General features: G+C 33.4%; 1 protein-coding gene across 4 annotated transcripts in view; it reads right to left on the minus strand.

Annotated features, from left to right (window-relative positions):
• Positions 1-25817, minus strand: part of LOC126854893 (neo-calmodulin-like) — a 49543-nt gene that overhangs the window by 17214 nt on the left and 6512 nt on the right. Inside the window, exons 1-3 of one of the 4 annotated variants that reach the window (XM_050602051.1) lie at positions 11684-12167; positions 11050-11653; positions 7416-7457 (exon numbers count right to left, since the gene is read on the minus strand). The exons of 1 other annotated variant lie outside the window; for it this stretch is intronic. In XM_050602051.1, the coding sequence (XP_050458008.1) occupies positions 7416-7457; positions 11050-11136 (129 nt within the window). In that variant the 5' untranslated portion in view covers positions 11137-11653; positions 11684-12167. Of the gene's footprint in view, positions 1-7415; positions 7458-11049; positions 12168-25817 lie in introns of those variants that run through there. 2 more of the 4 variants (XR_007688165.1, XM_050602052.1) reach the window with 2 other exon arrangements.

Below are 25817 nucleotides of genomic sequence, written 5' to 3' on the forward strand. Positions count from 1 at the left end.
ATACTAATAATAGCGCATTCCTTATAAATAAAGCAATAATCTACTGCTAATGCACCAATTTAGCGATCATGAAGCCAAATATACCCTTGACAATGAGATAGAAAGCTAGATCTAAATCCTTCTTAATAAAATGACAAATTGTACACAAATAAAAAAAAGTGTTATTTTTCAATGTGAATTTCTGTGTCAGTCTCTTTAAAATTTATTAAGATCCTTTTAATCAATTCTAGTGATATGTATATTTTGTACCTTTAATAAAGTTAGATATATAAAAAATTCTAGTTTATATAATATTAAATAAAATATTTTTATATATAATATATATAATATTTTAAATATATATACCACATGTTCAACTATATATATATATATTTTTTTTTTTCACGCGAAATCATTGCCACGAATAATTATGTTATGAGTATTACGTCATTTTGATATTGCGGTTATTTTTATTAATAATTAAGCGTACTAACAAGTATTAATGTAAAACTCAGGGAATATCACGAAGAACGTTCCTTCTTTTCCCTTATTTAATTCCTCTATATTTTGGTGACAGTCCATATAATTCCAGGGTCGCGATGGTCGCGCAAGAGAATCATATGGAAACGTGGAAAATGGTCGGTACATCGATCGGACCGGGCGTAAGTTAAGCGCGATCGTTCGTTGCGCATGCGACGCTATGAACGGATCGATCGCGCGACCGTGTATCAAAAGTATATCAAAACAAATGTGGAAGCCCCTCTATCATTTCATGGGACACTCGCGCGTTTATTGCACGCAATCAGGCGATGTTTTATCAAGAGAAAATCTGTAATAATGCAAATTATAGCTTACGCACATAGATAGATACACACAGATAAACGCAAAAAATCGCGAGATCTGTACGTATGTCGCGCGTTGTAATTCCTATGTGTGTCGCATTTTTTTATCACCTTTTCCATTATTTTTACATTTCAAGCGCAAGCGCGGTTTTCAAAAGATTCAACTACAGCTCGGTCAGATAGAAAAATTCCATTAGAAATGAACAAAATAATATTCTTGTAAAATAGAAAATAAAAATCTTTACCCAAGAACTAATTTTTTTTACTATATACAAATGCCAATCATAATAATTTATCTGTATGTTAATTAAAATCCCATTTGAAAGATTTAGTTTATTTGACGATGAGAGAGGAAATGGATATTTCAAATGTTTCATATTTCTCGTTAGAGATTTTAGGTATTCAAACAAAGCCATTATTTTTCTCACTATGTGGGCAGTGAAATATTGGAATTATCATTTCCATGAATTTTTATTTTCATTCTATACATTCTATACACCTTATGTCTCTCTTGCAATTAGATCTGTTCTTATGTTTTGTTAAATCACGTTAATTGCTTTTGTAAATTAATATTAAATAAATGATCATTTTACTTTCACAATAAAATGTGTTCTGTAACTTTTTTAATTTTTTTGCTTATTACAGAATTTAGAGCAATATTTAAAATAATATTTATAATGAACAATGCAATTTGTTGATCAGATAAAATTATTATTTTAATTAATATTAAAATTATTGCTTTTCAAATAGATATATTTCTTACATACTTTTATTGGAAAATAAAATTTTTGAAAAATTTTTAAATAAAACTATTTTAATGATATCAATAAAATCTTTGTATAAAATGTAGCCGTCTCTGATATTAAAATGCATATTTCTCTCCATGTTATTTTAATTAAATAAACATTTTTAAAATTATGAAAAAATGTTTTTAATATATAAACGTTAACATAAGTTACCATTTTAATGAAATAACGCGTTTGTTTTCAAAGCCGAATAGTTGACATATATGACATTTATACATAAACATAATTTTTTTATAGTCAATGAAATTTATACAAACCTGCTAGACTTTTTTCTAGTCAAACTAATTTTACGCTATCATATCTGTATTATTTATATGTAGTAAATATGCGGAATATATTAGGGATATAGTGTATAAATTTGTATCGCAAAGATGATTAGTTTTAAAAGCAAATTGCTGTTTAAGACGAGTATTCGCAAACTTTCTAGCTTAGAGCTTCTTTCGCGTGGAAAATTACGTTACACAATCCTTGTGTATAGTCTCATGTGCGTGTATGTGTGTCCGTACGTGTCGGATGTTTTTGAACCATATTTTCTTAATCAAAGACTCTCTAAAAAGGGACCAATATATCGCGACAATTTGCGACAAGTGGCACTCTCAACCGTCTCTCGTACATGTTGCTGCATAAAAGCGATGCTTGTAAAGCTCGTTTCTCTTTTTTCCCTTTTTTGCAGAGGTGTGCTCGCAGTTGGTACATCCCGGGGGAAAATTAATAACGATCGCTAATGGGCGCTTACGAAAGTTGCGCGGACGGGGTGTAGAAGAGGATGACTTACTTTCGTCCGGTCGATTAGATCGGATAGCGCGCGTGCATCGTGCCCATTTATCGTTCATACTATGGGCGGTGCATAGTGTGCTGGTTACGTATGTGTGTTAAATTGCGACCGCGGAAATGCGGATTTAGGTCGCTAACTGCGGGCGATTTACATTACGGAATATCGCGACCAAGGGCCACTGATTAAAACCGACCGATGTCCGTAAACAGACTTCCGGTACAGTGATTGTTTATCGTTAATCTAGGTATACGCAAAGTTCTGTAACGTGTATAAATTGAAAATACAAAATGAAGTATGCGCCAAAAATACATTTGGTATAAATTGAGAAAACAATTCTAAATTTAATAAAATAATATATTAAATGTCATAAAGCGTTATGGAAATAAAAGGCAAATAAATAATAGTTTATTTGCATGGGAGAAATGTGAAAATGTAAAAATTATTTTTAGCGTCATAAATATCGTCAGTTTCATAATTAATTTGTGTTTAGCATTTAAAATAAGTATGTTTTGAAACAAGATGTGCCATAACGCTGTTGATTAAATAATAAATAATAATTAATTTAGATTTATTAGATTGCACATCATCAATTTGTTCATGTTAATAAGTTTCTAATTAAAGTATTATTAAAGTAATACTTTTAATAAATGTCAATTAGTAATTGTCTTTCAAATATTACAAAATTCAGGCAATCTGAAAATAGATTGCCACGGCAAAAAGTTTTTAACAAGTACTTATAAAGCTATTTATCACTGAACTTGTTCCCATCATTTTGATACTCCGCCCAATTAGATGAGATCTCGAGTACACTTGTATATACATCAGTAAGTGAGTTTTGTAACATCGTTATAAACTTGAAAAATGACTTTCTCAAATTTTTTTTAGGCCACGAGAATAATTAATATTTCTCTTAAAAAAAAAAAAAAACTGAAGAATTGCATAAAGCGGATTTGCATGCTGCACGTTGTGGAATTTTATCTAGATCGTTGCCTTTTTAGGTAACGTGATACCTATACCATTTTTATTCTTTCGCGCGACAATGCGGCTGTCTTTGTCTCTCTCACTGTATCGTATTATCATTTTCTCGAAAAGAGGGACAACAATGACCGAGAAACGAGTACGCAAAATAATTCGTGATATTATGAAAAATACATAGTTTATCTTGTCCATAGGTCAATATTTTTAAGTTATTAGTGCCTGTGTATATGTGTGTGATATTTACCTTTAAGATATCTTTGAAAGAGAATCTGGGTATAATCTTTCCATGCATAAAAAGTGTAGGATTTCCATTCAAAATGAAATATGTGTAATTTGCTATTGCAGAATACTAAGCTATCAAGCTATGAAAAGATGATCGAATGTAATTGGCATAAGTGGATAAAAGAATGCACTAAATCATTTTTATTTAGTTATAAGTAGATCATAAAAGTTGACTCGATTTGTTCACGACCTAGTTATTAGTTTCATTCGTGACAATCTTGACGTGACCTTTTTTATACATTCATATGTACTGGTAAAGTTTAGTAGTATCGATAAAAAAAAAATTTATTTTTAATTTTAAAAAAATATTTGTCTCTTTTTTCTGTTTTACCTCAAAGAAAAGAAATTCGTACACATATCGCTAATAATTGGCACTCAATACTCAGATAAATGTTTTTATACAATTCCATATAAACACAATATTTGAGGAATTTTAGGATGAATTTAATTAAGCATAAAGATGTTTAAAAATTTTAAATATATATTACATAAAATTTTTTTCAGTATAAGTTTGATAAAACAGTTGAGAAAATACAGGAATATTCATATGAATGATTTTATGCACTCTGTCCAATCAAGCTTTTTTCGGTCTAATTTTGTGATTTTTGGGCTTCATGATCTCATAAGCATTGTACTGCGTTATTTCCGGCGTCTCGGCCATTTCACCCACTCAAGTTTTGTCCGGAGTGTTTGCGAGCGAGACCCGGAAACCTCTTTCAAAAGATCAATAATTGGAAATGATTGCGGCCGCCCTTGAAAGACTATGCTTTGCGAGACATTGGAACATCATAAACTTGAATAGAAACAACAACGGCGTTGTTGTTGCAAAAGTGCAATCGCGTATAATTTCCATTGATTTGTATGCTCGGTTATTAAGCTCTTGAATATTCAGTGTATAATGTTTTTGCAATGTGTGTGCAACTATTATTTTTTTAATAAATTTTCAACAATAATTTTTCACCATAACACTAACAAATAAATATTCATTTTTAATAAAAATCAGATAAAATAAATTGCAACAAATAATTATTACGATGAAATAAAGATGAATCTTACACGATCTCTTTGCCCGTTTTAAGTCAATCAGAATGAAATTACACTAAACTGTAAGTCTTTGAAATTTCATTGATGACCCAGATTTTCTCGATCGAAAGAAGTCTCCTGCGTGACAAGATTTACGAGCGCGAATCGTGATTTCAAACCAAGATGACTAATCGAATTATAAGTATCACAGAATGTGTATGATACTCATTCTTTGCCCAATTTATCGCATATAGAAACAATTGTATACGTCTAGGAAGACCAATGCGTCCTTGAAGCGTGTCATTGACTCCTCTGTCCCTCCCTTGCAAGGTCTAGAATCGGCTGATTAATAATTAAATAATGTAGCCGCGTTTCCGTGTGGCCGATGAGGGCATCGCGGTCAAAGACATTCATCTCATTCTCGATTCTAGACCATACCCAACAAATTCGTCTTTGATATCTCAAGAATCGTTTCGTGACGATCTCTCGTTTGTCGCCATTAATGGACGTATTAATTCTCGTTGGCGAAGGGTGCGTCAGATTTATGCGTCAGTCGCGAGACAGCGTATAATTTTTAAATTGCTAATTGCAATCAAGATTTCTCGCGAGATGCCTATCTCTATAATGAGAGGATCCAATTTCAAAGCATAGATCTGATCCGTAAGACTGAACATAATTACTTTCCGGGAGAATTTCTCGATTTATTCTCGTTGCAATATTTAAATTAAAAAGAAAAGTAATTTAAAAATTAATTTATTAATAAAAAATTATTCAACGATATTTCACGATATCTTAAATATTAAATTTTACAATATTAATCCCGAAGATTTCTCCTTTATTCCGCGCTCCTCTCATTTTGCTTTCATAAATGCACTTTACAAGTACAAGAGTAATTTATGTTCGAAGTTGTAAAAAGCGAGTAACGATTTTCACTATGTATATTTATCCCTTCGAAAAACAGTCCTTGACCTACGCTATTTACGGATTGCAAGTTGGAAATATCCGCGCAAAACTTCGCGCTGTTGAATTTTAAACTAATGTGAACCATTCGCGACAACAATAGATGTAATTAAGCAAATGATCACTATTATTTCATAGTCAGTACTAGCGATTTTACGTAGCATAGCTCGTTATGTATCTATTTGTTTCCGCACATATTGTGTGTTTCTCAATGTAAAAGATTTATTCTTTTCAATCCTAAAAAGAAACATTAAATTTCTTTATAATGACATGAGATACATTAGATTCAAGCGACAAAATATTTAAAATAAACATAAAATAAAAATCTTTTCAACAATATTTTAAGTGATATTTGAAACGCTAATTTATTAACTGAAAACTTGATGCAAAAACTATTGTAAATCATGTTTATTCTTGAAATATTTTACGATGAATAGAAATCAGCTGATTTATAATTTTCCTTTTTAAAATGTACCGTCCTTTATTTACTCAAAAAGCACCGTGTCAATTATTGAGTATTGTTTTACTAACCGTGTTATGTACATGCGTATATAAAAGAATACTGCAATATTACAATCATAGCGTGTCAAGCGCGCGCAATAAAACATTAGCGCGAGGTAAAAGTGGTTGATCAAGATAAAAAGGGTGAATAATTAAAACGTTGAGCACGAAGGTATGTGCTTGAAAAGATGTCGCGGTTTTAACAAGGCCGAGTCACATAAATGCGCTCATTAGCGAGTGGCTTCTCGACACATTCGTGTCATCGCACGCCTCGACGAAGGCGTAAATTTTCCGACGAGTTTTCTTTCTCCCTGTTTTTTTTCCCCCTCCCCGCGAGACATTTCTGGTATAATTGCAGTGGTCTACTTCAACCTGGTACTTTTGATATACTTACTAGACAATTCCGTTCTCTTTCTTTCTGCGGGAACAAGATGACAAGAAAGAATGATAAGAATACGAGGCATGCATTTCTACGCGTTTGCAGTTTTGTTATCAGCAAAAGTTCCAGAAGAAAATGTGCGTACCATGCGGTTACTTTCTACTTATAGTCTCAATCGTTCAATTAATGACGAGTGTTGTGTCGCCGTCAAGCGATATAGCGATTAGCATGCATGCTATCAAGATTATGCTTCAGTCGATTATGTCATTCTAGTAAGTAAACATTATCGGAAACACGCCACCAAGGATGACAAGTAAAAAGCGTTTCGTTCGTGGAGAAGTACGTGATCGCGGAATCTAAATTCGAGATTCGCGTGGAATGTACGCGAGCGATAGTAGAAGATAGTCGCGGCACTGTCACGTATATTGTTATTTTGATGCAACAAACGTCGACTTTGCGAAAGATATTGTTTAAGGTACTCTCCTCACATCGCAGCCACGTCGGATTACGAAATGTCGGAAAGTGAGAGAAATCATACAAAGCTTTTTGTTCGCGCAACACGTCTGCGAGTAAATAAAAGATAAGGAAAGGGATTTGTACGATTTCTCGCCACTGACGTCGTAATATCAATTATGGCTACCAAGAGTAATGGACCATAGATACTCTAGATGAAATAATTTGAAAATTTACGCCCAACGTTTTAGCAAAATGCGCGTGCTCTATGCCTCTACGCACAGTGTGTGTATGTGTGGAGCGATGGTATCTATGTTTCTAAAAAAAAATGAGCGAATGAATCGTAAATAATTCACTAGATATCTAGCTAAATAGCTAGTAAACTAATCTCTCAACTATATATGTATATAGATCTGAATTATTATCTTGGTATATACCTGGCTCAGGCTTCTAAAGCTACTTGTACTGGCGCTGCGAGCCTGCAAACACAAGTACAGTATAGGTCACCAATTACCACGCCACTGTAGTTGAGGAAAAAGTATAGATAAGGATATCGAATATAAAAGAACACACTGACGACACTATAGACACACAGGTGTGTGTTGGTTTGACGGTGTGCAAGTGCAATTCATTAGAAGATACACAAGTGATAATGCATTTCGTAAATGTCAGAATGTAAAAGTTACGCTTGATATACAACGCGTGGGCTGCAAAGAAGCTTCTTATTATACGTTAGTGTGGCAAAAAAATCTATTTCAAACTAAAAAAGAATGGTAAAGTTCAAACTGAGATCTGCAACTGACACCGGCGAACTTTTTTGACACAATGGTATTAAAATTGTCAAACACAATGGAATAAAATATTAAAAAAAAAAAAAAAATAAAAAAAAGAATATTAAGAAATTATGTCATTAAAAATAGCGCTTTATAAACTGTTTCTAAAACTCGTTATATTAAAACAAATTAATAGAGATATTGTAAACTCGTTTAAAGACTTCACAGATTTAACAGAAAAAAGCATATATCGATTTTTATCCATTAATTAATTCATATATCATCAAATATGTATGTAATGCATTATAAGTGTCGCGCATTGAAAGCATAGTGTGAGTTACTAGCGTGTGATTATTTGTTTTGCATAAACAACAATGTTTATCAAGAGACCTCGATTTAATGTCATGTTAAGTCGAGGCATCGAATTGTCAAATTGTCAACAGATCACTTGTAATAATAATTTGATCAGACTATCTCCTTTCCCACACGGCTTGCTGTTTAGCTCGCATGACTTTGCAAATACATTTAATCCAAACATATTATATCTGTTTTTAAATCACAAAAGAAATTCGGATAATGGATTTAATGTATAATAAAAAAAAATGTCGTTATATGGATAAAAATTTTATAATCTATCTAATTACATTTTATTCATCAATATTCCTTTTGATGCAATGTGTCGGAATAATTATCCGCGATAATCCATTTCGTGAGAAATGAAACAGCATTTAAATATTACTTGTGCAATTTAAACTGCATATACGCTATCCGCACGAGTATGTAAGTACATCCGCGAAAAACATCACGTAAAGATTTCTCGTGTTAACGGGCCGAGCTCCTTTTAAAATAACGCTTGACTTAATTGACGAGATTAGACGTTCTCTCTCCCGCGCAGTCTCTATCTATCGCAAGGGGAAAAGAGCGACCGTGAAATCGGCAAGCTGTCACGTCGGCGAGTCGTGACGGGTTTACCGAGCGAAGTGCGATGCATCGATCGAATCTCGTTTTTGTTGTTTCGACGCAAACTGTTTCCTTTCTGATACACTCGGCCTACCCGTTTATATTGCGTGTTAATCGACTATCACTTGTTAACGCGAGACCTACTTTACGTTTGCTCCACAACAGTCATTTCGATACGGTCTTAAAGAAGGGAAAATTTAACTCGAATACTTACCGCATTCATTTAATGACTCCTCTCGTTTTTTTTTCAATATTAAACCATGAAAATATGTCAATTAATTTTATTTGATTGAATTGACGAATTGCAGAATCAAGAGAATTTTATTTAAATTAAAATACACAACTAACAATAAATTTAATGTTTACGTTAGATCGCGGTAATCAGATTGTTTTCTCCTATTCACGAATTAATTATGATTTTTTCATAAAATCGAAATCATATGAGAGTTCATTATAATTGAGATTAATATGTATTTATTTTTGCAATTGAACAAGATAAGTTTGTGAAAATGTAATCAGGAAATATTTTTCCAATATTTATTTATATATTCTAGAAAATTGAAAATAAAAAGAGAGCAAGAGATATATAAACATATTTATAAAAATTGCAATAATATAGATTGGATATGTTGAGAAATAAAATATTAAATCGCGGCAAATATTTTCGGCAATAATGTGCGGATGCATGAAATATAATGGAAACGTGAGCGAGAACGTATCGGAAAAACGTCTCAAATGTTGGCACACAACAAGTTATGCAATTTTGATGAACTTTTGAAATAGTGTAAGTGCGTGCATATATATGTGTACGAAACTTCAGTTGATATTGTTTATTACCGGTCGTTTGAAAACTTCTCCTTTAATGCCGCGCACGTGTTATTAATTGCGTGCAAAATATGAGTTACGCGTATTTATATATGTTTAATTTTCCTCAACCATCTAGCTTGTAATAAGTTCATGCGGAACGCTATCGATGTACTTATCTTATGCAAAGACAAAAAATTGGAGCACATTTTATTTTCTATTTATTTTCGGTTTCCCCTGTCGAAATTCTTCGATGATATTGATCGTTATAAAAAAAGCTTATTAAAATTATAATGTACAAGTATCTATGTTATTTGCAACTACGTTTATAGTGTTTTTCTTTCTTTCTAGAATTCATCGTGACGTTTAAATATTTTAACTATTTTTTTCTTGTTGCATTTCTATATAATAATTTCTTTTTGTTATAGATAAAAAAAATTATCTCAAAATTCTTGTAAAAAATGAGTGCTTGTAACCTACATACCGCCTTAAAATATTTCACGTAACTTTTTGCTTTTTTAACGCAAGAATTTAATCTACTAATTAAATTGTAAATATATATATATATGTGTGTAAAGTAATTCTAATTTATTCCAAATAATACCAATTTTTTAATAATAATGTATTTAAAAAAGTGATATTAAGCATTATATGCACCTTATCTTTTCCGATCATAATTTGTAATAATTAAAAGTACTTTAGGAGAAATCGCGGAATAACTCTTTTTTTATGCACGGTGGCTTAACCGTTTTTATTAAAACTGCGTGTAATATTTTCAAGCGATTAAAGATTGCATTTATATTCATATTCATTATATTGTATAATACTGTGGCTTTTAATCAGAAAATATGTGCGCGACAAATCTCAATTAATTCAGCGCGCATAATTCCGTCACATAAGAAGTCCCATTTAAAAACTTAATAAAGTTCAGCTGCGATAAGTTTCACTGTCTACATCTCATGCCTATCGTTTCGCAAAATTAATTGCCCTATAAAAACGAGCCGACTCGTTTGATCCGCGTACGATATCAACCACCACCCAGTTGGCGTTTATGCATTCACCGATGTTGTTTCTCCTCATGTACCGTTTCAAGGGGAGCTGTCATCGTAACTCGGGCATATAATTCCAGCCTAACAACTCACGATAAGTGTACTCGTGTTAATATTATTTCAATTTGAGCGTATCGATGCTTGCCAATGATATCGTTTGCGCTCTCCCTTTTTCTCTCTTTCCATAAATAATCCAAGCTATTTATATTTTCTTTAAAGTGGAAAAATAACTTTTTTTAAAGGGCGATAGCCTCTAGATTGAAAATCAGACATTGCGACATTAATTTTGAGTCGACTTTTGATATCTAAGCGGTTAAAAATTATTAAAAAATTCTTAAAAAATTATTTAAAATTAAAACTTTTCCCGGCGCGTAAACTGTGAAATTTTGTCGCAAAATTTCAGGCCGCCCGATTGAAGGAACGCGCGACACGTGAATGATGACAGAGCGCATTTTGTGACGTGCATAATCTTGTGCGATTTTTACCTTGCTCCGATTTCGCGGTGCGAAGTCTTCCTTGCTGGCTTTCCTGCGCTTGTCCTTGAGGATCATCCTCGCCGCGGCGAACGCCATCTTGTCGTCGATGTACTCTTTCGGTCCTCGTGTGAAATAATTGAATAACTCGTCGAGCGGTTTAACAATTAACAAGCTCTTTCGAACACAGTGTAACAAGAATCACTGAACCGACAGTGTATAACACGAGATAACAATGTTCTCTTTATTGCTGTTATTGCTTGTCGATCGACACGCCCGTGTGAGCGAATTTATTTATTGTTATGTATGCGTATCGCGATATTTACAAATGTTTGTTTTGTATGTATATATTTGTGCGCTATATATACCTCTATGTATATGGGGGATAATTTATATATGCGGAGACTACCAACGTGCTATATGTCGCGATTGCACTATTCCTTCTATCGCGACTCTTATCAATATCGTTTAACTAACCGTCTATCGTATCGTCATCGTCGTCGTTATCCTCGTTCTCGTTCTCGTAGTCGTCTCGTTGTCGCAGCCTTGTCTGTCGACCTCAATCTATTCCCTTTAACGTTATTTACTCTCTCTCTCTCTCTCTCTCTCTCTCTCTCTCTCTCTCTCTCTCTCTCTCTCTCTCTACTCTCTGTCAACTTCTGCTTCCGGTATCTCTCGTCGAACGAAGAGATTGTTTAGAGATCGATCGAAGACGAAGCAGAACGTCGTTGAACACTGTCGTTTATTTATTTATTTTTTTTTTTATACGTTTGTATGTGAGCACAGCCAATAATCGCGATACATCGTTACGGAAGTTGACAAATCCGACGACGGATCGCTCACTTCATCGCGACGGCGATCGTCCGGCCGGTATCCGTACCGGAAGCGGACCGGCGAGGATGCCGGGGCGTCGTCACGTTCCTGCCAGCAGCGGTTCTTTTCGGGTTTGCTGCTCGGTGGCGGGATCTCGCGAAAGCTCGTCGGGAACATTTGCCCCGCCGTGACGTAGTGTGATTACGCGCCCCTTTGTTATACACACACACACACACACACACACAGACAGTGCCGTTGCCGTACACACCGCTCTCGCGAGTTTGCACAGAGATGGTTGCAAGGTGCCTTTATCAATCTTCACCGGCGATTAGCGCTCGCGAGCGACGATGCTCTTCTGCGTCGAATCTAGGCTATTCTAATTACGACCATCGATCTAGAAAGAAAGAGAGAAAGGAGAATGGTGGCCTCGTTTTCGCGAAGATCTACGTTCTATACATCTATCGCGAGACTCGCACGATCGATCGCGTTAGCGGCAGCTCGTTTCCCGTAGAGGAGTCGACCAAAAGTCGATAAATCAATGAGAGGAAGAAGTATTTAAAGCGTATTATATTTTTAGCACGAGACTAGGATAGAGCGGATCAAGAGGTAACCTTCGATGGTTGATCTTTCTACTTGATTTTTTTACACTCCTTTCTACATATATCAGAAATCAAAAGCTGAAACGTAGACGTTTGAAGATCAAAGTTTCGAAATGGGTGTAGCATAAAAATTGCAAAGAGCGGAGATTGAAGGAAATAAAAGAAGAATGAAATTTGATTCAACCTTGATACATCATGTCAATAAACAAGGTTGTCTCTTTCCGAAGAATATAAAATATTTTGTTAATGCCACACACACACACACACACATTGCCAGTATTTTAACGCATATATCGCAAAACTTTGCATGCATGATACAATTACAAAATGATTACTCCAGGAGCTTTGCTGTCATTGCTTTTTTTCGCACGCCATATAGGTCGGCAAATAGAGAAAGAGCGATACGTCTCTCTGTTCGTATAAAAGAAAAAAAATCTTGAGGGCCCCACTTTCGCTTCGTACAATTCTTTAATTATTTTAATGTATCCTTTAATTATTTTATCGCACGCCTTACACGATATTATGATAGTCTCCATCGCTCATTGTTGATTAAATCGATAAACTGATTCAATCACGACTTAGATGACTTTTATAATAAAAAGGGAGGAGAAATAACCTTTGGAAATAAACTTCCAAAGTTTTTTTAATGAAAGGAGAATGCGCGATTTACTCTTGAGAACAATTTTTAAAATAGTAGAAAAATATAATAAAACATAAATCTTTTAAATACTCCTGTTTCTTGGCTATTAAAACATTATCGTGGCTGCAAAAACATTAAAACTTTCTTCCGAACTTTGATTTCGCTTGGTTAATTTATGCATTAAAAATTCAGTTTACCTATGCATTCCTCATTTACATGCATTGGTTTTTATCTCTCTCTCTTTTTCTCTTAAAATTTAAAAATTCTTTTTTCTTGAGATTTTCTTTAAATTGTATAATATAATTAGCGATAATAGGGAGTGGAATATATTTTTTAATAATATTTTGCATTTATATTTCAAATTTTTATTAATAAAAGACAAAAGCAAAACTTCACGCAAAATATCAATCAAACAAAATTTTTGTAACAAAATAAAGTTAAATTAAAAATTAAATTTAAAAGATAAAGCTTGTTATAACAAGGTTCCATCGTTTAAAGCTAGCGAGGCAAGAGATGATGGATGGATATGTCGAGATAAAATTTGGAGAAATAGAGAGCAGAGTAACAAGCTGAAATTGCGTATTCGCATTCTGATGCACGCGGATTCGTGGAAACTTCAAACACATAATTGAATTCCACCAATTTCCATGATACGCGTGAATATGCATATAAATTTCTCTAAATGGTATTCTAGCTATTACATGGTAAGAAAAAAAAAAAGATGAAAATGTTAGTAGGCAATTCTAAAAAGTTCCCACTGAGAACATACCACGATACGAGAATACCGATACTAAACGTAGACGGGGAATCGTTTTATATGTCTTCCCTTGTTGCGAGAGAGAGAGAGAAAAAGAGAGAGAGAGAGAGAGAGAGAGAGAGAGATATTTTTTTTTTGTCACTCTTCCAAATCGAAAACGTTCAATTTCTCGTGCTCTTCTACTCATCTTCGGTACTCTCGCGGGAGAACTTGGCGTATACGAGTAGTATTGATCATTCCCAGGCCGCAGCCCCCTTCTTCCCCCTTCACCCTCCCTCTACTTCCCTCAGCGTCCTCCGATCATCATTCCGCGTCCTCCGACCTCCGATCTCTGACCTCCGACCTCTGTATCTAAACCTAACCTACTATAAGCTGCATCTGTCCTTGCGGCCGCGCATTAGGTATATTTGATGCATATTTTTCGATGACTATCTGTATCCTTCTGTGTCATCAAGAAAATATTTTATACACACATATATATGTATGTAAATATATATATACATATATAAAATTTCTTTAAATATTAAATTTAGAAATTAAAACTAATTTATATAATATGTTTAATAAATAATGTAAGCCTTTTGTCATTTCTTAATAAATCAATTGCGAATTTACTCATTTAATAAAAGTTGATAACAACTATTATAAACATCATATTTTATAAATAGAAGAAATAGTATGCATCGTCAAAATATTCGCCAAAAAAGTGAAAAATTTTGACGAGAATTTAATATAGCCTCGAACAAAAACTTTTTTCCCAATGGACAGACAGATAGCATACATACACATATACATGTACGCATACCCATACACATATACACACGCACCGGAAATTTACTACATGATAGATTTGCACCTGTTGCCGCTAATAAGCTATCTTGACATTTGTCGTTAGACGTGCATCTGGCGATTGCTGATTATAATTCAACAATGATTAGAAATGCGACGTCCCGCCTTTCATGCGATGACCGAATGTACGAAAATGAAGATTCGCGTTCAAATATACGAAAATATGTGTATATATATGTGTATAACGCACACGAATGCGCGCGCACAATTATCCAGGTTCACGTCCTACTTACAATATCGAACTGCACAAGAGTTGGCTGCAAAACGTTTCTGCCATTGACCGTTCACTTGCGCTTACCATTATAATGTAATTATACTTTAATATTGTCATCAAGATAGTCTTTTATTCCAAATTTAAATTTTGAGAACACGTAAACTAATTCAATTTTATTATGTCATATTTTTCATTGTCATGATGCATATAAGTAGAAATAACGGGTATATTGTGTGCGTGATACGCGTATATGATATAATAATTTGATAGATAGAGGATATTTTGAAAAATTGCATAAAATTAATGTATTTAAAAAATCAAGTTAAATTTTTTTAGATGTGTGTGAATATGTAATGTACGTTTCTGCATATGTATTACATATTATATTATCATTAATTATCAGCTGACAAAAAAGTAAAATACGCTGATAACTTTAATATTAATCGTCATTTTAAATGCAAATATTTATTAATAAATAGATATTAACTTTCGTTAAATTCGAAATATTATTTTCATATCGCGTTTAACAAGAATTCCAAGTACTTTCGGGTAAATCAGGATATTACTTTCTCACGCAGCATGTGTAAAATACTGATAAGCTTTCCACAAATATATGCGATTATTTGCGAGAGATCGATAGAATATTGAATGAAATTACGGACTTGAAACCTGCGCTGCAGAAAGCAGAATTTTGCCATTTATCGTTTCAGTTTGCAGAAAGCGTAGAAATTCTATGCTTTTATTTGCCCTTTTGTGAAACGATATCTGTCAACGCGCGGCTTTTTTCCCCGGTCATTATTTCGCCATTTATTCGCGCGACGGATGGAAAACGGTGGATATGTAAAATTTATCATTCACTTCACGCCAACGTCGAGAGTTACACATGTTGATTAATTGAATTGAAATAGTATTCGTATTATCGCGTTCACGTCAAATTACTCTCGCGATAGTAGTGCTCATATTGATATTATTATCGACGCACAAGCAAAAAATGATACATCAATTAAAAAACAAAGGAGAACAATGAAATTTTCAACGGCATCAATAAATTGCAAAAAATATAAAAAATGTGTCAAACAAAAAAATGATATACCAGTTATCGAGACAGGTAAATAAAAAATGATATATTTTGTTAGAAAACAAAAGAGAATAATAAAATCTCGATGAGATCAATACATTATATAAAATACAAAAGCGTGTTCAATCACTTATAGAAATTGTTCGTCGATATCAAACAGAATGTTTAATAACTCTTAATTATCATGTAATAAATAATTAAAGAAAAAAAATATTTTAAATTGTAAAGACCAAAACATAATACAACATATGTATTAATTAATTAAATTATTATTAAATATTTGATTACAAAATACAATTAAAAATTATTATATATATTAATAATTATTATATAATTATTTATATAGAATCTCTTTACTCTTTTTATTAATAATAAAATTCTCATTATTTTATCGAAAATTACCACACTATCTTGAAAAATTTAATTAAGTTCATATCTATAATTGAATAATTACATAACTATAATAACACATGATAATTGTGGAATCTCTCGTTATTTGCCATTCATCTCTAAAATTTTCCCGCGAAATACAGTTGCGTATAATTTAAGCAAATTACTGTTGCCGCATGCGACAATATATGCAATGTAATTTTGTTGAACGCTCTTTATCGACATGAAAATTTGAAAGCCGGTTTCAAAGTCTCATATTTCGCTTTGGAGATTTTTATGATTATTATAACGTTTATTTATATTTTACGCGATAATGCTTGCGAGTACCTGCAATATAATATAGCAAGCTCTAATTACGATAATGTAATCAATTTTCATTTTCGTGATATTAATATTTGTAAAATTTATGCTGAGAAACGTTCCAATCTATTAATATCGTCCTTGCTCTGAATGAATGAAAGAGCACAAATCAGAGCATTTGCTTGTTAAATCCTTCAAAGCTCACTTTGTGAAAAAAACTGGCAATATTTTTAAGACAAATTCAAAGTGTAAAACACACCAATTTTAATGATATTTTAGAATATACGTTTCTTTTTCAATAGAAATTATATGACCTTGCGTAAGAAACAATATGATGTGTATATCCTATGCCATATCTTCTATCGATTATCTTACTTTATTTAGAATAAAATAATTGAGATATCATTATAATCGTTTATTAAAGAATTAAAAAGTGTAATTTGATATATATAATATGTATAATAAAATTATGATTTATTAAAAATTTGAAAAATATATAAGCCATTTAATCACGTCAAATGCGATAGAAATAATATATCACGAAAAAAAATTCTGATTAAAAAATTGCATTTCTTATACATTTGTGTATTCAATATATATATATATATATATATATATATATATATATATATATATTTTTTTTTCATTTTTAATTTAATATTTTCGTGTAAAATTATGTTACTCTCTTAAAAATTAAAAAATTTAGCTGTATGTGCATGTTGTAGGACATCGGATTTCTCTCGTAAGAGTCCCATATGAAAACATCAAAGTAAATTCTATATTCTATGGGCCGGCCACTATTCCACGTTGCATCGTACAAATGCAAATTTTGCGGGCGTGTCTTGTTCATGCATGGCAAATCGCGACGACATTGTATTTTAAGCGCCGTACTTAATATGAGTAATAACATCAACTAATGAGTACCCTAAAGACTTTTTCACTTGCAAAATATTTCTATCGCGAAACTCACATGTTACAAAAAAATACTATAATCTGTTAAAATAGATAAATACAGGATTATGTATTATGTGAATAGCATTTTACTTGATTCTGTTAAATGTGTTAAAATATTACACAAAGTCTGTGTATAATTTCAGAATACATTTAATTGATAACAAAATGTATTCTCTCCAAGAAAGATACATTCTAGCTGCTGAATTTACAACAATCAAGATTAATTCTTTATGCTAACTGAAACGAAAAATTGCGAGTATAGTATTCAGAAATCATGGATAGAAAAAACGGTCCCGTCTGAGACAGCAAAGTATGTATGAAAAAGTTCTCACTCGAAAATTATCTACATGTTATCTCAAATATCCATTCCCAGGGATAATCGGAGCGAAAAGATGCACAGTAGCGCAAGCATATTAGAAGAGAAAGAACAGTGTATGTGTCAAAAGGAGAGACAGAGGAAAGGGATCTCCTCACGAGACAAAACCTCACTGACTCACTCGACGAAAATATCGCAATGATCGGCTCGTCCGGCGGAAACGAGCTGTACCGGCCATACAATAAAAGCACTCTCGCGATGCTTGATTTCGGAACTAATGGGATCGACACACGATGTAACTTGTGCATAGTGGTACCCGCCATTTTTGAGGAAATTACAGAAACCGCCGGGAAAAAATTTTCGCGTCGCGAAAAGCGAGGGTACTTTCGGGCGTAAGATAATTAATCGGACCCGTCTCGAGGCGGATCGAGATCGCGGCGAGTCATTTTCACGGGGCCGATGATGAGAGAGAGATCAGGCCGAATTAGCGTGCGATTCCGCGAACACTTACGTGCTCATTGCTGGGCAGATGGCCTGTGACTGACACCCTCGATCAGCCACGCGCCCTCGCGCAGCCAATGCTGCGAATTCCAGGCGGTCGCTCCCGCGCAAGTCCACGCACCCGCACCCGCATCCTCGCCCCGCTCACCCCGCGTCCGCGAGCACACGATGGTCCTTTCCTTCCTTCGTCTTCCGCTACTTCCTTCAGCATATTCTTTTATTTCGACGGCGGGAGAAATCCCGCATTTTTATCTCCTGCTTCAATTTTTCCTCGCGACCCCCGAGGTTTGCGTTAAAGTACCGTTTTCTAATCTCTCCGCGCTACGCTTGGCGTCTACTAAATGTGTGTGTGTGCTAAATAGTGATATAAATATTAATAAGATTTTAGTCATAGACTTTTTAAATTTAAATTATTTAATTTTACAGTTAATCTAAGATTTTAGTCACCTAACGAAAATATCTTTTAAATCATGTATATGTATATTAGAAGCAAGATCTTTCTTAAAAATTTTTTCTTTCACGTGAAACAATAAAAGTATTCTAAAATAAAATTATTATACATATAATTAGACATATTTATATGAAGCTTTTTTTAAATTTCTTTATGAGAGTAAGAGAAATTATTTATATCACTATTCTTTCTTATATGCAATATAATTATATTTCTTATATGCAATATAATTAAATATATTTTCCAAACTTTGATTTTATCTCGAGACTTATTTGCTCGATGTATTTTGATAATAAGAAAAAGATGCCTCCTGATATTTGAATATTTATTTATTATTAGCTCTTTTTTACTTTTTTTTTTCTTTTTACGATTTCTCATATATTAGAAGGTTTTTTTCTAGTTTCTATTGTATGTGAAATCGTAATACAACTCCCTTTATCATAAATATAATCAATCTTTCACAATCATTTTTCCATATCTGCTTTTCTATATTCCTTTATCCAAATAATATTTTATTTTTAAGTTATATAAAAATTCAAACAAACAGATATAGATATGCCTAGGTATAAAACTCTGTTCAACAAAAATCTTTTCTTCTAGTATAATAATGGGTCGCGTAAATAATAAATAGACATGAACAATAGCTATGATGAACGCGGAGAAGGAGACGATTGTTCAACAAAAATTCAAAACACCGAACAAAGCACGATGCGCTTTATATCGAGGCAAAGCAAAGTAAAGTTCCGAGGAGTTGCTCTCTACAGGCTTTTGTAAATCTTCCATTGTTAAATATTGACAGGTGTCAAACGAGCTATCACGCGGCACGCACTACGTAAATTACTTGCGCGAGTCCCTTCGCTTCTCTACATTGTTTTGAACGATAGTTTCGTCCCATCCCTATCGAGAGAGAGAGCTGCTGATTCTTGCAAAATCATTTCGCAATGAATGGCGTCACCGCGCTCGTAGTAATCTCGAAACTCGACAATTGAGAAAATTCATGCTGCACGACAGAAGAGAAGTATCGCACTCTTGACATTTCGCTTTGCATACTTGCTTTGTCTCGTTTTGCAAGCCACTCGTTATCGAGCTTTCTCCCTGCTCATTTCTCGCTTTGTAAAATCATCGTTGACAGACTGTAAAGAGACGCTGGTTACTGAAATACTAGTGCCTGTATTAAGTGTCTCTTTTAGTCGCAGTTACCACGGTACCCATTATCGGTTTAGCATAAAAATGATAATATAATACAGAGTTAATAAATTTAATATTATTTGAATTATCGCGTGATTTTGCTAAAAGGTTGAAAACTTTCACTCGTGTGTTTTTATTTCGCTTTTAACAAGTTTTTTTCGCCCTTTAATTTTTACGTAACATATTCGCGATTTAAATACATTTATCGTACTAATTATGGAATTTATTATCAATCTTATTATTAATCTTATCAACAATTATTTTTTTCCTAAATAATATTTTAATTAATATAATTAAATTAATATAATTTAAAAATTTATTTAAAAAAAATATAACTAAAATTAAATTTATATTTATATTTATATTTATATGATATATTTATAATATTTTTAATTAATTAATCACATCAATCTGGGGAAAAAAAACTTTAAAAGAATTTTATTTTTAATGATAATATAAGTGAATATTATATTATATGTACATGTTTGTTGTAAGATTGTACATAATAACGCCCATTTTTATCGCAAATTAAAATTCTAGTTTATCCAAAAATCTGTGTGTGTATGACGAAAGATTGTTTGATCATTCTACTATGTATATAGTAAAGTAGTATAGCATTGTTTTAAGCGGACAAGCCTGATTTTATATGCAGTTCACTATTTACTTACTCAATTTTATACATATATATGATCAATATTTACCAATAGATCGCATTCGTTCTAAATATTGTGTTGATAATAAAAAATAAATTGTGTTAATAATAATGACTAGAGCACGATAATAAAGACGATAACAACGACGATAATGATGATAGTGATACTAATAATGATAAGAATTTTAATAATAATAAGATTAATAGTGATGTAATACTTAATAAAATGCAATATTATATTAATCAAGAAGTATCTTAACATTATTAACAAATAATTATCATTTGCGTATTTATCAATATGTAATTGACAGGTAAAAATATTATGCAATCCCGTCAAATATCATTGGAATATTGAAGTTGTTTAAAGGTCGAGGTCGCAATATGTAACTTTAATGAAATGTCATTACCGATCCATAGTCTAACTCATCGATACGTCAACAGTCCGGCAATATGCATAATACATAATCGTATCGCGGAATCGGTGTGTGAACTTTTAGAGAAAATGAAATTGTCATATACCCACACCTGATGTGGTGCTTATTAAGGAAAGGATTGCGCGAGACAATGAACATTTCCAAAGAGCGGTCTCAGTTAGATAGACAAGCATAGACAGACAGATCTAAGTATGTATAATATATGGTTCTGAGTGCACGCCTGTCTTGTATACGCGAGTAGTACGACAGTAACGTAGTACCGACATATATACCGGGTGACACGAGAGCGTCGGTAACCCGTTCACGACCCGAGCGGATTGCGTTCGCGAATGTACCGACTGGCGTAAAAGCTCGCAAAGCTTTTCCGATAGAGAACGACGGTACAATATCACGTTTGATTGCGAGACGGGGAAGTTTTCAAGGAGGAAAAAGCCAGGATTTACCGACGCTATGCGAAAGCTTTACGATATGCAACGCACTTACCTTCAAAAGAAAGAAAGGACCACGCGTTAGAGACCGGAGATTTTTTTCACGACCCTATCGATGTACCGTCAATTATAGCGCATAGTTCGATGAATTAAAATTTTTAATATTTTCCAAACAATATTTGGCTCGGAAATTAAATTAATTAATATAATCTGCTTTTGATAACAAAAATGTCGCGTTATGTGCGCTTTTTGTCCGCATACGTCATTTTATAATTTATAGTTAACGCAATAATTTTTTTTCCCGTCTTCTTTAAAACAATTCGCGTCACACGTGAATCATTAATTTTGCCAACATAAAATGTTCGATTATTGCTATCGGGTGTTAAAAGCGTTAAATATATACGTTGCCGCATCGTAGAATGATCAATATTAAAATCACACTAATTAGATCGTATTAATTATTGATTGATTAAGGTTTACGATTGCTAAGCAATAGAGATAATATAGTCAACGATTATAATTATCAAATGATCAGTAATTGTAATTGATTAATAAATAACAGAAATAATTAAGACTAAAATAATCGTCCAACATGACTTATTATAATCATTTTCATAAATTGCGAATCAACATTTGTTAATGTATGATAATCAATTTTACTCACCAAAATTGATGTGTCGCAGTTGCATGCTTTTTATCTGCATCTGGTTATCAGTTCGTTTCTTTCTGCTCTAAATTTTTTCTTTGCACCAAACAATTATACACGGCATTTTTGGATGTATATATTCTTGAACATTGTGCAATGTACTTCATTCAAATCAATAGTTTATCAAGTTACACTCACTTTACGCAAAACTAAAGTTTTCAAAGTCCATCACATACGACAACCCGGTAGATTAATTCCACGTCGTTTACGAATATTGAAATACGCGTTATAATCGCAAAATCGTGCGGATTAATAGATGTGCTGAGATTCGCCCGTTATGTTACACTCACTTTACGCAAAACTAAAGTTTTCAAAGTCCATCACATACGACAACCCGGTAGATTAATTCCACGCCGTTTACGAATATTGAAATACGCGTTATAATCGCAAAATCGTGCGGATTAATAGATGTGCTGAGATTCGCCCGTTATTTAATTCCCGACACTTATTCACGCGTGAAATTCACTTTGCGGATAAAAAAACGCGAGAGACAAAACTCAACCATGACCCACACACTACTGTAACTGAGAAGATTACGGAATATTTACAAAAGGTTCGAGTAGAGAGACAAGTAGGCGGAGTGGGGGAAGGAATGCGCGACGCGACGAGAGCGCGTCTCTTACACAAAAAAGGCAGGGACAATAAACATTTGCGATATAAACGAAGACAATAACAGAGCTCGTGCGACGCTTTCGAGATATCAGTCAGTTTTCACGATAACGTACGTAAACGATCATTCGACAAAAATCACTTCTAGACGCAGTGAGAGTACGGTGAATTTAAACTAAAGTATTATAGCGAAACGCATATCACGCGAAACGTGAAACGCGACGTACTTCGCTGCCTTTCCCGTTACTCGCGCGTTACCATGGTAACGTGGCGCGAGATAATTATATACGGGGCGGCAAATAATCTCGGCGCTGCTTCTAAATATATCGAAAGATGTTAATCGCGTTTACGGATCAATCGATGCGTCAAAATTAAAAGTCGTCAATCGTATCGGCAATTACGCGTTATAAATAGCGATAAGTCATTAATTTACTCTCGAGTCGCAAAATTAAAACTTTTGAATCTCGCCATTCGCAATATATCGCTTCGACAGATAAATCATGGATATCGCTTACGAATATCGAAAGACACATATCGCGCTTGCACGGATTAATAAATGCATCGAAATAATCGTCCATTATTCGATTCGGTAGTCCCGAAACATTTTTTTATAGATATCGGTTATAATACTTTAGTTATTATATTCATCACTTATTATATTAATCAGTTATTATATTCATCTTTTATCTTCTTCTTTCCTAGGGATTTCCTTAAGACACGCATGTGTAAATGCTCATTCATATGTGATACATACTTTTTGGGTACAGTTTCAATTTTTCGGTTCAGTGTATAGGGAATTAGCGGTCTAGTAATGTGTGAAAGTGATCGCGACGCGTTTCTCCCCTCGCGCCACCTACCCTAAGTTCTTCCTAAATATTTCGAAATATCCGTTACAGTGGCATTAGAGTACAAGTCCGCGCCGGAGTCGCGTCCGCTTCGTGTTTCTCGCGTCTTTTTACTCGTCGAAAGTGAATTTCGCGTGTGAATAAGTGTCGGGAGTGCCGAATCGAATAACGGACGATTATTTCGATGCATTTATTAATCCGCGTAACCGCGATATGCGTCTTTCGATATTCGTAAGCGATATCCATGAATATCTGCCGTGGCATTGCGAATGGCGGGACTCAAAAATTTCAATTTTGCGATTCGAGAATAAATTAATGAATTATCGCTATTTATAACGCGTAATTTTCTACGATCGGCTTTCGAAACGCACTTTTACCGGGATATTCGTGTTTTTATGAAATTCTTTTTAAATTATTTGTAATTATTACAATAGTGTAAGTCCGTGCGCTCGCTCTGTGTTTCCCTCATTGTTCGATCGAAAATAATTTCGCGTGAACGAGTGTCCGAAATATCGATACGTCAGACGACTTATAGTTTTGACGCATCGATTGATCCGTAAATGCGATTAACTTTCGATATATTTAGAAGCAACGCCGAGATTATTTGGCGCCATATTAAAAATAATTTCGCGCCACGTTACCATGGTAACGCGCGAGTAACGCGCGGGAAACGCAGTCAGTGAAATACGTCGCGTTTCACGTTTCGCGTTTAAATTCATCGTACTCTCACTGCGTCTAAAATTGATTTTTATTAAATGATCGTTTACATACATTATCGTGAAAACTGATCGCGATCTCGGAAACGTCGCACGAGCTCCGTTCCTGTCTTTGTTCATATTGTAAATGTTTATTGTTCCCGACTTTTTTGTGTAAGAGACGCGCTCTCGTCGCGACGCGCATTCCTTCCCCCACTTTTCCCCACCTATCTCTCTACTCAATTCTTTTGTAAATATTCCGTAACCTTTCAGTCACAGTAGTGCGCGGGTCATGGTTGAGTCTTGTCTCTCGCGTCTTTTTATCCGCAAAGTGAATTTCGTGTGTGAATAAGTGTCGGGAGTGCCGAATTTAAACAACGGGCGAATCTCAGTACGTCTATTAATCCGCACGATGTGTTTAAATTACATTGTATGACTCGTACTCTTGCTGTGTCTAAGAATAATTTTTATTGAATAATCGTATAATAATCGTATGGAACCATATGGATATATAACCGAGTGTTGCCGTGTAAGTGTCTGAAGTCAAGAAGCAAAACGGAGCGAAACAGTGACCAGAGAAAGCAGGAAGTGACGACGCATCGACTGGTGAGTCAATGATTGCATAATTGTTGATTTATTGGCTACGATTTTGAATTATTCAATAAATGTCATTGTGACTCAAGATCTCTTTGTCTTTCATGTGGTATTTTTAATATTACAAGATGTTTATTATTTTATACGTTATTATTAAAATTGTTATTATTTCGCATCTTTTTTATTTATTTATTTTTTTTTTTTTTGGTATTTTTAAAGTATAAAGTTTTTCATATATACGCAATTGTATGTATAATAGATTTTGATTATTTTCATTTTATAATTAATTAAAGACAAAGGCTCTTTTAATATAAAAATATATAGTTAAAAAGTATAAATTTGAAAATTTTATTATTTGTTATAATGGTTGCCAATTCTCACTTAATTGTCTGATAAATACTTTAATTAAAATCAAAACAGCGAGAATTGTGAATTACTTCGTAATTAATAATGAACTAATAATTAAATATTGCTATTGAATCTTATGATTAAAAAATCCCTGACGATCAACAAACTTATACATTAACATTTTCTCCAATTTTGTTTGAAAATCGAAATTCGCACGCTCTTTACGCGCTTTAAAAAAAAAATTTGCATATTACTGATTCATAAGCTAATACGTAATTAACCTAATAAAATACGTAATATATAACGTGTGCATCGCGTCGGGACCGATATACATAACAGCGAAGTTGTCATACCCACCTGTTGATGCTTAATAAGAAATAAAGAGATTGCGCGAGAGAGATACCAAATATTTTTAATTG

This window comes from Cataglyphis hispanica, chromosome 15, assembly GCF_021464435.1.
Source record: "Cataglyphis hispanica isolate Lineage 1 chromosome 15, ULB_Chis1_1.0, whole genome shotgun sequence".
Taxonomy (NCBI): domain Eukaryota; kingdom Metazoa; phylum Arthropoda; class Insecta; order Hymenoptera; family Formicidae; genus Cataglyphis; species Cataglyphis hispanica.